This window comes from Chaetura pelagica, unplaced genomic scaffold, assembly GCF_000747805.2.
Source record: "Chaetura pelagica isolate M959 unplaced genomic scaffold, ChaPel_1.0 scaffold530, whole genome shotgun sequence".
NCBI classification, from domain to species: Eukaryota; Metazoa; Chordata; class Aves; order Apodiformes; family Apodidae; genus Chaetura; species Chaetura pelagica.
In genome coordinates, this window is record NW_009951793.1 from 138,446 (window position 1) to 150,577 (window position 12,132).

A 12,132-nucleotide genomic window follows, 5' to 3' on the forward strand; every position below is an offset into this window, starting at 1 on the left:
TGGATGGGGGTCAGCAGCTGCTTATGGTTTCAGGTCGGCAGAGACTGGCGGGTGCTGAGCGGGCAGAAAGCACTTCTCCACTTTTAAGAGGCTTTTCCAGCCAATGGGGAGGAGGTGGCTGCCTGCCGTGGCCCGAATCCCCGAGTAATCCCGCTGCCCAGGGGCTCCTTGCCTTTCCCTCCAGCAGGGCAGGGTGGCAGGGGGCAGATTTGGAGGGGCTGAGGCAGGAGGAAGCCAGGGGAAAGTTGGGGGTGCTGGTGATGGCTCCAGCCAGGAGGGAGGGGTGCTGGAGAGGGGAGCAGAGGGGCATGAGAGCAAGAGTCCCTGTTTCAGTAAGGGGCACAATGGGGAGGGGGCTGCTTTCCAAACCCCCCACCACTTCCTCTGTCACCAGCCAGAAGGATGGAGAGGTGCTGGCCTGGTCCCACCGGGCACATGCCCAGCAGAGAGCAAAGGCAAGGTGGAGCAGATGAAGAATCACTGCTGTCCGTGGCTCAAAGGGCAGGCTCCAGCCCACCCCTGGCAGCTCACCAACCACCCCCCGCAAAAATGAAATCCCTCAGCAGCTGCTGCCCGGGAAGGGGCTCTGGTAGGTGCCAGGGACAAGCCAGTCTCCAGCCGTGGATGGGGGAACCCGTTTTACTTCCACAGAGGGTGCCAGGGATCATCCCAGGTGGGATCTGGGGAGGTGAGAGAGAAAGGCCCAGGCTGTAAACTCCTAAAGCCCCTCAGCCCCCACTGCTGTGCCTGGTGGCAGGGCAGGGGGAGCTGCAGGGGCTTTGCAGTGTTCACAGCCAGGGTTTAATTTCTATTAATAAGGCTAATCAGCTAAAGCCCTGGCTGGTGCTCACACTCCCTCCCTCGCTGACTCTCCCTTTGGCCCTGATGGTGGGGCCAGGCTGGTGAGGCACCCACAGGCCCCAGCAGGTCCCTGGGGGGAGCCCCCCACACCGAGCTGTCCTGTGGCACCCCTGGTGCTTGCAGCCTGGGCCAGAAGAAGATGGCCACCATGCCTTGCTCTCCTGGGTAAGGCTGCCTGCACATGGTGGCTGGGAAATGGGGGCTTGCTGCCATCCACCAGAAGGCTGACTTGAGGGGGCCCATGCAGCTCGCCTGGTGCCCTCCTTGTCTGCCCTGGGCCCCTGGGCTAGTGGTTGCCTTTGCTGGAGCCATGGCACTGCAGCATTTGATGCCATGACCGTGGGCAGCCATCATGGCTCCAGTGCCAGTGGGGACCCTGCATTCTCAGCCTGCTGTGTCCTCTGACTGAGGCAATGTCCTGGACACTGAGACAGCTATGGAAGCAGCATTCTCCATTTTATTAAAAAAAACAACAACAACAACCCACAAATCTTTTCTGCAGGACAATAGGCAAAGGAGCAGGACAGAAGTGCTGGGCACTGTCACCCACCCCCACCTTGCCCCAGAGCTTCCCAGCAAGGGAAGGGGCTGCACTGGGGGCAAGAAGAGGCAGATGCTGCTACAGAGGGACACCAATTGTCAAAGGGTCTGAGAGCAGAGAGCTGTGTGCTGCAGATCCCATCAGCTGGACCACATCACTGGATGCCTTCTCGTGGCATTCCTCCCTTTGGAATTCACTCTTCTGGTAGCAAAGCGACTGTTTGGCAAATGTCCTCTCTGCCCACAGCAGAGCCAGCAAAGCTTCGCCTTCCTCATCCTGCTAGCACTGCCCCATGCTGCAGATGATCTTACCCATCTGTCCCTCCACCTCACAGACCAGCAGCATCCTCCTCTCCAGGCCACCCGTACCACCAGACTTCTCCCTCTCAAGAACAGTAACATCACATGGGGAGAGGGCACAGGGGACAAGCCAAAAGAGCAGCCGGGATCTGCTGCTGCCGGACAGGCAGGCAAGATGTGTCCCCATTACCCAGAGGGAAGGGAGGGGAAAAGAGAAGCTACTGCATGAGTGGCAGCACGAGATTGCTGCCCAGCTGGGGGTCACAGCCTGTCACTCAGATGTCTTCCCCCTTCCCTGCTGAAATCCCCTGCCACCTGCAGCCCCCCTCATCGGATGATGGGTGCCGAGCGGTCGTTGGTGACTGTGGGACGCAGCTTGACCGTGGCAAAGGGGTTGGTACCTCTGGAAGGAGAAAGGAAACAGGCAACTATCAGGAAATCTGCAAAGACCACGCAGGGGGCCTGCTGACCAAGCAATGGCTTCTTAGTCCCGCTGAAGAGCCACCTCCATGCCAAGAAGGAAAGTGTAGAAAAGCTGGCTGCTGAGTATATTTTCTCCACCCTTAACACACTCTGCTGCAGGCTCTCGTGCAATTCCCCTCGGGCTCTCCTCAGGGATTTTCATCCTTCCTCTTCCATAGGATGAAGAAGTGACACTAGCATAAGGCTGTGCCTTGCAGTAGCACTCTACATGTGGCCCCTGACCCTTTGAGCAAGGAGTCAGGGAGCAGAAAGAGGCCACAGTACCATGCCAGAAACATGGAGACACCAACCCAGCTGCAGGGAAAAGGAAAGCAGGGATTTATGGCAAGTTTCGTCTCCACGGACCTGACTCATCAAAGCTAAAAGCCACGTCCCCTGTGCCTCAGTCCTTTCCAAGCAGGCAAAGCTGCACAGATCAAGTAGCTCCACACTCAGGCTGTGAGCTGCTATTGTGGCTCTTCTAAAATGGATTAGAAGGAGCATGCAGGCCTGGCCACCTGCTCAGGGTGCTCCGGCCCTACCTCCTATCACCAGAGACAGGAGAGAGCCCTCCCAGTCAGCCAGAGTGTCCTGGAAGGTGGGCTGTACATCTCTTTCCTCTAGACACTTCCCTGTCCCTCTCACATTTGATAATCCAAAAGATTAAGTAATACTAGTATTGTAATAATACCCCTGCCCCCACAGGAAAAGGATTCCAGAGCAGAGCTCCATGCCTCACTCACCGTGGGAAGAGTTCAGGGGGCTGGTCAAATGCTCCTGATTTCTGCAGTGAAAAGAAAGGCAGCAGTGAGCAATCTAGGGTGGGGAAAGGAACGGTGAGAAAAGAGGGGCTGGGAACACTACACACACGGAGGAAGATTTCACAAGACACTTAAGTGATTTAGGAGCCCAAGTCCTATTAATAGGGCTCTGACTTCTTATTCATTAAAACTTTGCATAGTCCCACAAATAACACCCTGATTTCTGTGGTGAGGGTTGTCCAAACACCACAGGTTCCCTGTTCCACTAGAACACCTCCCTTTGTCTTGGGGAAGAAAGGAGAGGCCTCAGATCCCCACATGTCATGTCTGAGGAGCACAGCAAACAGTGACAATCTGAGCTACATTTCACCCTGCCAGCACAGCCAGAGATGCCCTCCTCACATTGCCCATACACCCTGGCAAAGAGCTTATCAACCCTGCCTTTGCATGCTTTCTGCATCCATAGGAAACTCAAGAGCCGTAGAGCTGTACCCTACCCTACATCACATACTGCTTAAACGTGGACCAGGCTGACGAGGAAAGATGGACCTAGGCCCTCTGACCCTTATTCTTGGCCAGTAGAAAATAAGGGTTCAGTGAAAACTGGCCTGCTACAGTACACCAGTTCTTGTAGCTGTAGCCATGTGTGACTGGGAAATCAAACATGCACCCATTTGCTCCTGACTCAATTGAAGGATGTATTGGGCAGAAGCCCAGAGCAAGGCTGACTTCTCAAAACCTCTAACAAAGCTCAATTTCTCTGCCATGGCACTCTAAATATTCTACTTGGTTCATTCATATTCAGTCCCAGGTTTATCCCTATGCCTTAGACCTCAGACTTGGATGGAAACCAGTGACCCAGAGGGGAAGACTGGCTGCAGAGTCTGTTCCCTTCTGTGTTGTGCAACCTGAGGCTTTCTGAAACCACAGAGCAGGACATGAAAGGAAAAAAAAGAGTAATGAAATGTTGAATTTTCCAGTTCTTTGAGCCATCCAGTTGCTTGCAACCTCACACTGGCCTGGAACCAGTGACAGGGTTTCCCAGCCTCCTATGAGACTGAGCAAGTAAACACCCCACAGGCAACACGGTCCTTCCCTCCCTCAAGTCCTCAACTTCAGCTGTTCTCAACTTCAACTGTGACTGTCCTCATCAGTCAATTCTCCACAGCTGGAAGCAGTGGTAAGTGGGGCCAGCTGTCACTTTGACCCAATCCTTGTTTGAATATAGAAGAGGAGCCCTACAAAACTCCTCTCCATTCTCTGAAGGGAGGAGGAGGATGGCATCTCTGTTAGCTGGTTACCCACTCCCAGCCCAGCCTGATCATTCCATGGTCCTACTATTAGCAGAAAGAGGTGCTGCCCTGGAGCCACCAGAAATCAGGCTGGGAGGTCATGGAGAAAAGGACTGAACTGAAGGGTCCCTGGTGAGCAAAAAGAGAGAGAAATGAGGAGGGCAGGGGCAGAAAAGCAGTCCCCTGGGGAAGCAAAGCCAGGCACTGAGTATCTGCACACACAAGGCTGACTGGAAGTGGCCACAAGGACATGGCAAACAGACTGGGCCAGTGCTAGCAGGACCCCTCGGCTCAGGAAGGAAGGAGGTCACACACCAACATCTGGAAAGTGTTTTTCTTTCTCAACAGGCCAATGCAGAAAATACATAGCTTGGGGGATGAAAGTCAGATGTGGTCCACTCCACACACATGCACTCCAGGCATTCTTCTTGCACTCACCTTGGAGACAGAACTGACGGGGGTGGCTTTCCCACTCTGGTGACTGCTGGACCCCACCGAGAGGGGAGGTGGGTTCGGCAAACTGGGCTGGGCAGAGGCAGGCCAGTAATTGCTGGAAGTAGGAGTGCTGGGACGGTCCAGGATGTCATCCATACTGTGACTGCTTCGCAGTGGGAAGGACCTGAGCAAGAGAAGAAGACAGTGAAGGGAGAATCAAAGAGCAAAGAATAGGGAGCAGCAGAGGTGCTGGCCACAACATGTGTCTATGGGGTGTGTCTAGAGAGAGAGCACATGGCTTGGACTGGCCCAGTCACAAGTGCTTTTGAGAAGATATTGCACATGTTGGGGGAGCCATCTAGGGTAAGCCTGAGAGATCTCTGGGCACAGCAAGGCTCTCAGCTCCATCAGGGGAGCACTGCAGCTCTCCATGGGGCACAACTCCAAACAGCTACCCCACCAGTGTTAGTGACCTACCAGGAGCCACTCAAGCTCCTGCCTGGTCCATTGCTCTCCTGTTACCTGGTGGCTGGCTCCTCCATCTCCCTTGCATCCTCCAGAGGCTTGACGTAAGCTTCGGGGAACCAGCCGCACCTAGAGCACAGGAGCAGAAACAAATGAGGTCCAGGCAACCATGGTTTGTGGTTCTTCAGATCCAGCTGCCCAGCCCTCAAGATCTATTACACATCCCATGCACCAACCAAGCTGCTGCTGCTGCCGCGTGTTAGAGGGTTTCTGCACACATTTCACTTCTAGGAGGGGCACAGGGTTATTGTGAGGCAGTCCTTGATCTTGGACCAAATTTGCTTATCTCTGAGGCTGTGCAAAAAAAACACCTGCTACCAGAAGCAACACTGGTACAGTCCAGGAGGAGACTCTCTGACTGAGCATGGTTACCAAGGCCAGCACATAAGGAAGCTGTGGAAATCCCTTCTCTTCAGGGCAAAACAGCTCCACTCCAGAACGCCCACCCAAAAAGAAAGGCATTGTTTTTGCTCATCTCACACCTGAGTGTGAGCTTCCCGGCAGAGCAGGGTGCAGGGATGCTCCTGTGGGGCAGGACAGGCTGTGCACACAGGTGTGTTGGCCGGCAGTGCCACAGGGAGCGCGGGGTGCAGCAGGTCCCTGCTGGTGCCAGCTGAGACACACCAGGCCCCTCGGGTGACTCCAGCAGCTCACGGCCCTGGGCTGGGGCCCATGGCAGGAGCCACTCAGTCACGCAAGCTGGGAGGGGGTCACTGCATCCCTGGCTCTTCTACTCCAAGCCCCTGGAGCTTTCTCGGGCAGCTCAGCCGCGCTCACCCTGCCCCACCACATCAGCATGCAGAGTCCCCGCGTGAGGCACAGCCCGTGACCGAGGACACGGCGACATCCCACCCAGCTGGCGGGGGAGGCACAGCTCCCTGGCCATGCCGGGAGGAGACAATTTCAGGCTGAATCCTCCTACACCAGCCCGCTGGGCAGCGCGGAAGTCACGTACGTGGAGGAGCCCTCCAGTTTTCCGTAGAGCCAGCCGTTCTGGGCCTCTGGCATCAGCACTGTGATGACGTCCCCGGGGTCAAACCGCAGCAGGGTCCGGTTGGCGCCCGTCGAGTGGGACGCGATGGCCTGCACCCTGCCCGTGCCGCTCCTCCTCCTGCCCTCGCTGCTGCCGCCGGCCTCGCCGAAGGAGCCCGAGCGGGAGCTACGGCCAGTAGGGAGCAAACCTGCAGCAGAGGGGTTTGGCTGGAGCCTCCTGCGAGACACACCCTGACTCGGACCCACGCTTCCCTGGTCAAGTGGTTACCCTAGGGGAGCAGGTGGCCTTGCTCTGCAGGGCGTGCCATGGGAAAGGGTAAAACATTCATCTGGCACAGGAAAATCTACTGCAGCTGAAACCACTTGCTGTGCACCATGTCCTCTTTGGCCAGATGTCTGGGGCACAGTTACTGGCTGCTCTCATGTCCCTCTTTCCAACCCTGCTAAAGCAACTGAGAATTTGGGTCTTTTTCCTCTCCCCCCTGCCCAATTTATTTTTTGTATTTTTGAAACATTTCAAGCAAAGCTTATCAGGAAGGAAAAGCAGGTGAGACATGAGGTAACTGGCTAGGTTCTGTAGGGCAGGGTAGTATTTAATCTGCTAGCACAAGGGAAGGTGCATTACCAAATTGATAACTCCAGTCAGAACCAGCCCTCATGGTTCAAGGAGCCTTGAAAATTGCACACTTGTGGGTTCCTCATCCTCACATGGACAGCCAGGAAACCTGGTCTTGTCCTGGATGGACTGTACTCTGGAGGTTGCACTCAACATCTGCTTCATTCAGCCTTGCACTCCCCAGCTCCCATATGCACTGTCCTCTCACCTCAGAAAGTGGCTGAGGACCAGTGGCCTGAGAGAGTGGGGATCCCTCCCCAATCCCAGCCCCATTCCCAGAGAGGCCCAACCACTCTCTCCCCCCACAGCGTTGCTCCTAGACATGGGACATACTGGCTGAGGGTGTCCTCCGCAGCAGCCGCCTGGGGGTCTCTTGCTGAGGAGACTGTCTCATTTCTGGAGGATCTGGAGAGAAGATGCTGGATCTGCTCCCAGTCATGGGAGCAGCAAAGTCCCCAAGGGGTCTCTGGGGCTGTTGGAAGGAAAGGAGGCTGAATCCACAGAGGCTGCATCAAGCAGGAGGTGCCCCAGAGAGGCACCCAGGCCCTCTCAAAAGGCCAAACCCAGTACATTCCCTTATGGCAGCCAATACACACACTTCCCTTCATCTTGGCCAGGGAAAACTACAGAAGCTGGACAAGGCAGCAAGTACCACAGTCAGCCAAGGGCTGGCCTTGCCCTGCAAGCCTGAAAGGGGCAGCTGCAGCCCCAGCACTGCTGAGGCAGAGGCTGTCTGTGGGCTCCTCACCATCTCGAGGTGGCTGGGGGCGAGCCAGCCTGATGGGTACCCCTGGCTGTGGGAGGGGGCGAGAAGCCCCCGCGAGGGGCTGGGTGGGGGGGTGGGGGGGGGGGGGGTCTGGGAGAGTTCCTTGGTCTGGATCACACCCCGGGCCTGGGGAGAGAGGAGAAGAGGGGGTGATGGATGGGGTAGAACAGCTACTGAGGGAGCTGATGGCTGCCGTGTGCGTTAGATTAGAGACCAGGTACTCCCACAATGATGGGAATGGCTAAACAGAGCCCTGCAGGAGTGCCTTTTAGGATGGCACCCTCCAGCAGAGATCCTATGGTCCTAATGACCCTGCCATAAACACCTACATCACCCTTCCCTCTCCCATTGCTCACACACCCAACTATCAGCACTATCCTCACCACTGGCTGTGCTCTCCCAGCCTAGTACAGTCAGTCTGGACCTCACAGCAAGAAATGGAGTTTCCTGCTCAGACCATGCTCAGATGCTGCCTTCACCCAAAGGGTGGCTCAGCCCTGGCTCCCTCCTGCCTGCATGTTCTCCCTCCAGCCATGCTCCCTGCTCCTCCAGCTCCTCTGCCCAGCACGCCAGAGCCGTACCCTGCTGTAGAACTGGAGGAGAGTGTTGTAGAGCATCTGGTGCTTTTCAGCCAGGAAGCGGTAGCGGCGTTTCTCCTCCAGCTCAGCCTCCCTCTGGCTCTGCGAGACAAACGCCTGCATCTCCGACCGCAGCCGCATCACACTCTCCTGGGACACAGGGCAAAGAGGGAGGAAGGGATCAGTGTGTACCTGGAAGGGTGGGTTCACACACGGCAGGGGAGGGGGTGAAGTTGGTCATCACGCCTAGAAGCTTCCCAGTCCACTTGCAGTGCAGAAGCAGCACAGAGGAGACAGAGCAGCATGCCAGGGACCGAGTCCTTGCTCACTGGGGCCTGTTAAATGAGGCAAGAGCTTGGCAGGAGTGAGCACCACAGACCAGCAGCACCCTGCAGGTTAGGAGTTTCCTCCTTTCCAGATAAGCCAGATGCCTTTTGAATGTTGGGGGCAGCCCCCTGGCTTTTAAGGAAAGACAAGGCTGCTCAGAAATCAGTCCTGGCTCCAGATAAATCACCCAGTTCTTTTTGCTAACTCCCCTTCCTGCAATCAGTACTCACCTTCATCTCCCGGACATTTTTATCACGAGCTCTCTCCATTCTCCACAGCTCTGCCATGCACTTATCCAGGTTGGTGGCTCTGCGCTGGTACTGCAGCTCATACTGCTTCTGGCTTTCCTGCCACAGAGAAACCAGGCTGGGTGAGGAACCAGAGACCCAGTCACACTGTGGTGCTACTCTGCTCTGATGGGTGGTTGAGCATCTGAGACCCTTAAAATCAGGCTTTGACTTGTTCTCTTATAAAAACAATATTTCTTTAGTTTTCACTTTGAAGGGCCCTGGAGCGCTAAGGAGCCTCAGGATCTCAGGAGCCAAAATTGGTGCCCAGCTCCCCTGGCACTGGGAGCAAATCCTCAGGCCTCTGTCTCCCTCCATGACACTACCCGCTGGCATGGCCCCCCGGGCCACAATGGCACAGGACCCACATCCATGCAAAAGCTGTGGTTCAGGGAAGCTGGAAACTCTACTTTTGGGATGTCAGGTCTCTCAGCCCCATTTAAGCACTTGGCAAGTCCCTACACTACAGGAAGGAGAACAGTTGCCTGCCCTCTTTAACCCTCCATCATCAGCCAAACTAGGAGTGGGGAGTTGGTCCACAGTGAGCAAGGAAGATAAACCCCCCTGAAATTCCTGCTGAGGAAAGTCTAGGAAACACCCCAAGTGCTCAAGTGAAAGCTTTTGGGTAGAGAGGAGAGAGAAACAAGACGGGCTGAGAAGGGAGCTCATCACTCACACTGATGAACTGCACATCCATTTTTGTGTTCTTCTCCATGTGCTGCAGCAGGTCCACGTGGAACGTCTGAGCCTGGAACAGGTGAAGGATCCATCACCCTCTTCCCTTCACCATATAGGTTGAAGGGGCAGTTTGTAAAACCCACAGAGCTAGTGACTCCTTTTCCACCTGAACCCCAAATGGAAGCCAGAAGGGGGCACATTAGGGCTACCACGGAGCAGCCCTGCAGCCTAGGGTTTGGGACTCAGCAACATCCCCCCCCACCCCGAGATTTATCCACGATCTTCGGCAGGGGCACAACCAGCAGTGTCTGGAAGGGTTAGCAACCCCTCCACTCCTGTCCCACCACTGCCACCCAGGGAAGGAGAGGGCAGCCTTGCCTCACCTTCAGAGCCAAGCACTGATCAGTTAACTGCACACCTGGCACTGCAATTGCAGAGAGGTGGTGACAGCACACTAATGACACCAAACATTGAACAGCCAGGCTCTGGTCACACCAGCTCTGTAACACACCCATGTCACGCGCAGCAGGGCCAGCAGGCATATCAAAGAGCAGGAGATGGGGAAAATCGAGAAAACACCAGTTTGCTGTGAAGAAAGTCCCTTTTTTCCCCCACCTGCACCGGCCCCATGAAAAATAACTCACCACAATTTCCAAATCAGAGCTCAGGAGTCTTTGTGTGGCAGACATCTGCATCAGAATTTCACCTTTAGAGAAAGACACATGAGAGGGTGGGAAAACCCCACAGCTTCATTTCCTTGTGCACCCCAGGAGGGAGATCAAAAGAGTGTGTCTTAGGCTGATGATAAATGGGTGTGAAAGTCCATCATATACCTCAACCACTGCACCCTGAGAGGAGCTGGTAGCCTTCCTTCCCAAGGCTTAGCTCCACCACTACTCCCCCACTGCCAAGTTTCTGCTCTACCACAGCCCCTGTGAGCCCCATTTCTACCCTCATTGCCCCCCAAGATGCTGTGCATGGCTCTGGCTGTCTCACAGGAATGTAGCTGTGAAGGGAAGAGACTGGTGACAGGGAGCAGAGGAGTCATCTGGCTGGTGCAGATGATGGCAGGAGTCTGCAGTAAGTTTTTTACTAAAATGTTCAGTATCAGAGCAGTTCCCTGAACGTGTTTTCAGCAGCCATCGTTAGGCTGTGGAATTATTTGTGCTGCTGGGCATAAGCCCCTTGGCTCCCAGCTGCCCTTCCAGCTGGTTGCAGCCTCAGGAGGACAACACCCAACCAGCTCTTCTCAGTCCATGCTCTCCAGCTTTTGCCTCACACCTGCAAGGAGGAGCAGAATAGTTTCCCCAAGATGAAAACTTCAACTTGCAAGGCAGAATGCCTCAGCAAGGACTGACTTCCATGAGAGGTCCATCACTGCAGGTCCACCCCAGGAGCTGAGCTTAGTCACTGATCTCAGAGAGATACAGGGGAGACTGCTGGGGCCTTAGGGGATATTCAAAGATACATAACACAGTTGACTCTCATTGCCTGGACAGGACCTGGTGCTGTCAGACAACATTTAGAGGAGCCCTCTTCCTTCCCCCAATATCTGGAAAGGGACCAGCTAAGGGAGAAGGCCAAAAAAGTGTAACTGTGGCTCATCACAGGACAGAGGGTGGAGAGCAGGAGAGCCTTACCCAACATGTGTGAGGAGGAGCTCTGCAGTGCTTGCTCCCCAATCTTCTCAATTGCCTTAAAATACACTTCAGCCGCTTTGGATAATGCTGCGAGGAGAGGAGAGGGAAAGTAAGGATCTGGCCTTACTTCCCACCCTCACCAGCCCCAGCAAGCAGCACAGAGGACAGACACCCCCCTGGGACAGGGCCTATAGGCAAGGGCGCTCTGTCTCTTCCCGTCTGTGCCTAGTAACATCAGTGGGTACTGGAGCAGGAGAAAGGTGAGGAAAAGCAGCTGAGGACATGCCACGCGGGGACCAGCAGCCTTGCCCTGAGGGATAGCAGTCCCTCCTGGCACACAGTGGATACCCAGGATGGATGCAGCAGCACGATCTGGAGCCTGGGCCATGCAGGACCTGACTCACCATGGAACGCATGCAGGTAATTGTTCCCCAGGTACACCAGGTTCTCCAGTGCAGGGTTGAACTGCTCCAGGATACTCTGTGGCCAGGCAGAAGCATGTTAGTGTCAGTCTTCCCCACACCCCAGAGACCTCAGCAGGTTGATGCCCTCCCACTGCAGTTTGGCTGGGTGCAGCAGGGACCCAGAGCTCCCCCAGCCACAATGCCATGGTGATGTACAGCCATGCACACAAGGCAGCTCCCTGCATCAGAGGTAGCTGGCACCTTCAGCTGCCCTCAGTCCTCTCCAGCCAGCCAGGAGAGAAGCAATGCCAGAGGGCAAGGAAGCTCTGGAGAGCCAAGTGGTTGCCAGAAGATGGCTTTCTCCCAAGGCCCCACACCTGCTGCAGACAGGTGAGTAACTGCAAGGGGATCTGAGCAGCCTTTTCCCTCACCCCTGATCCTGTTGGGGTGAGGGCCAGCACTTACTATCCAGGAACAAACATAACATTTTCCTGGTCAGAATTCGGTGCAGTGCCAGAGTCAGCAGCTTGCTAAGAGAAGGAAGGGACTGCTTCAGACCAGCCTGCCCTTACCTGCTTTGTTTATTAAAGGTGTTTATCACCTACACCATAGCAGACCAGAGGCTGGAATAAGCAATTCCTTCTTTTCCCAGCCCTTCCCACCTTGC

General features: G+C 55.3%; 1 protein-coding gene across 1 annotated transcript in view; it reads right to left on the reverse strand.

Annotated features, from left to right (window-relative positions):
- Window positions 1–2,028: 2,028 nt before the first annotated feature.
- Window positions 2,029–12,132, reverse strand: part of BAIAP2L2 (BAI1-associated protein 2-like 2) — an 11,090-nt gene continuing 986 nt past the window's right edge. Inside the window, exons 2-14 of the mRNA XM_010003266.1 lie at window positions 11,466–11,541; window positions 11,062–11,148; window positions 10,066–10,127; window positions 9,420–9,491; window positions 8,687–8,803; window positions 8,133–8,279; window positions 7,534–7,677; window positions 7,119–7,257; window positions 6,132–6,357; window positions 5,174–5,245; window positions 4,655–4,835; window positions 2,907–2,947; window positions 2,029–2,104 (exon numbers count right to left, since the gene is read on the reverse strand). Of these exons, the coding sequence (XP_010001568.1) occupies window positions 2,029–2,104; window positions 2,907–2,947; window positions 4,655–4,835; window positions 5,174–5,245; window positions 6,132–6,357; window positions 7,119–7,257; window positions 7,534–7,677; window positions 8,133–8,279; window positions 8,687–8,803; window positions 9,420–9,491; window positions 10,066–10,127; window positions 11,062–11,148; window positions 11,466–11,541 (1,440 nt within the window). The remainder of the gene's footprint in view (window positions 2,105–2,906; window positions 2,948–4,654; window positions 4,836–5,173; window positions 5,246–6,131; window positions 6,358–7,118; window positions 7,258–7,533; window positions 7,678–8,132; window positions 8,280–8,686; window positions 8,804–9,419; window positions 9,492–10,065; window positions 10,128–11,061; window positions 11,149–11,465; window positions 11,542–12,132) is intronic.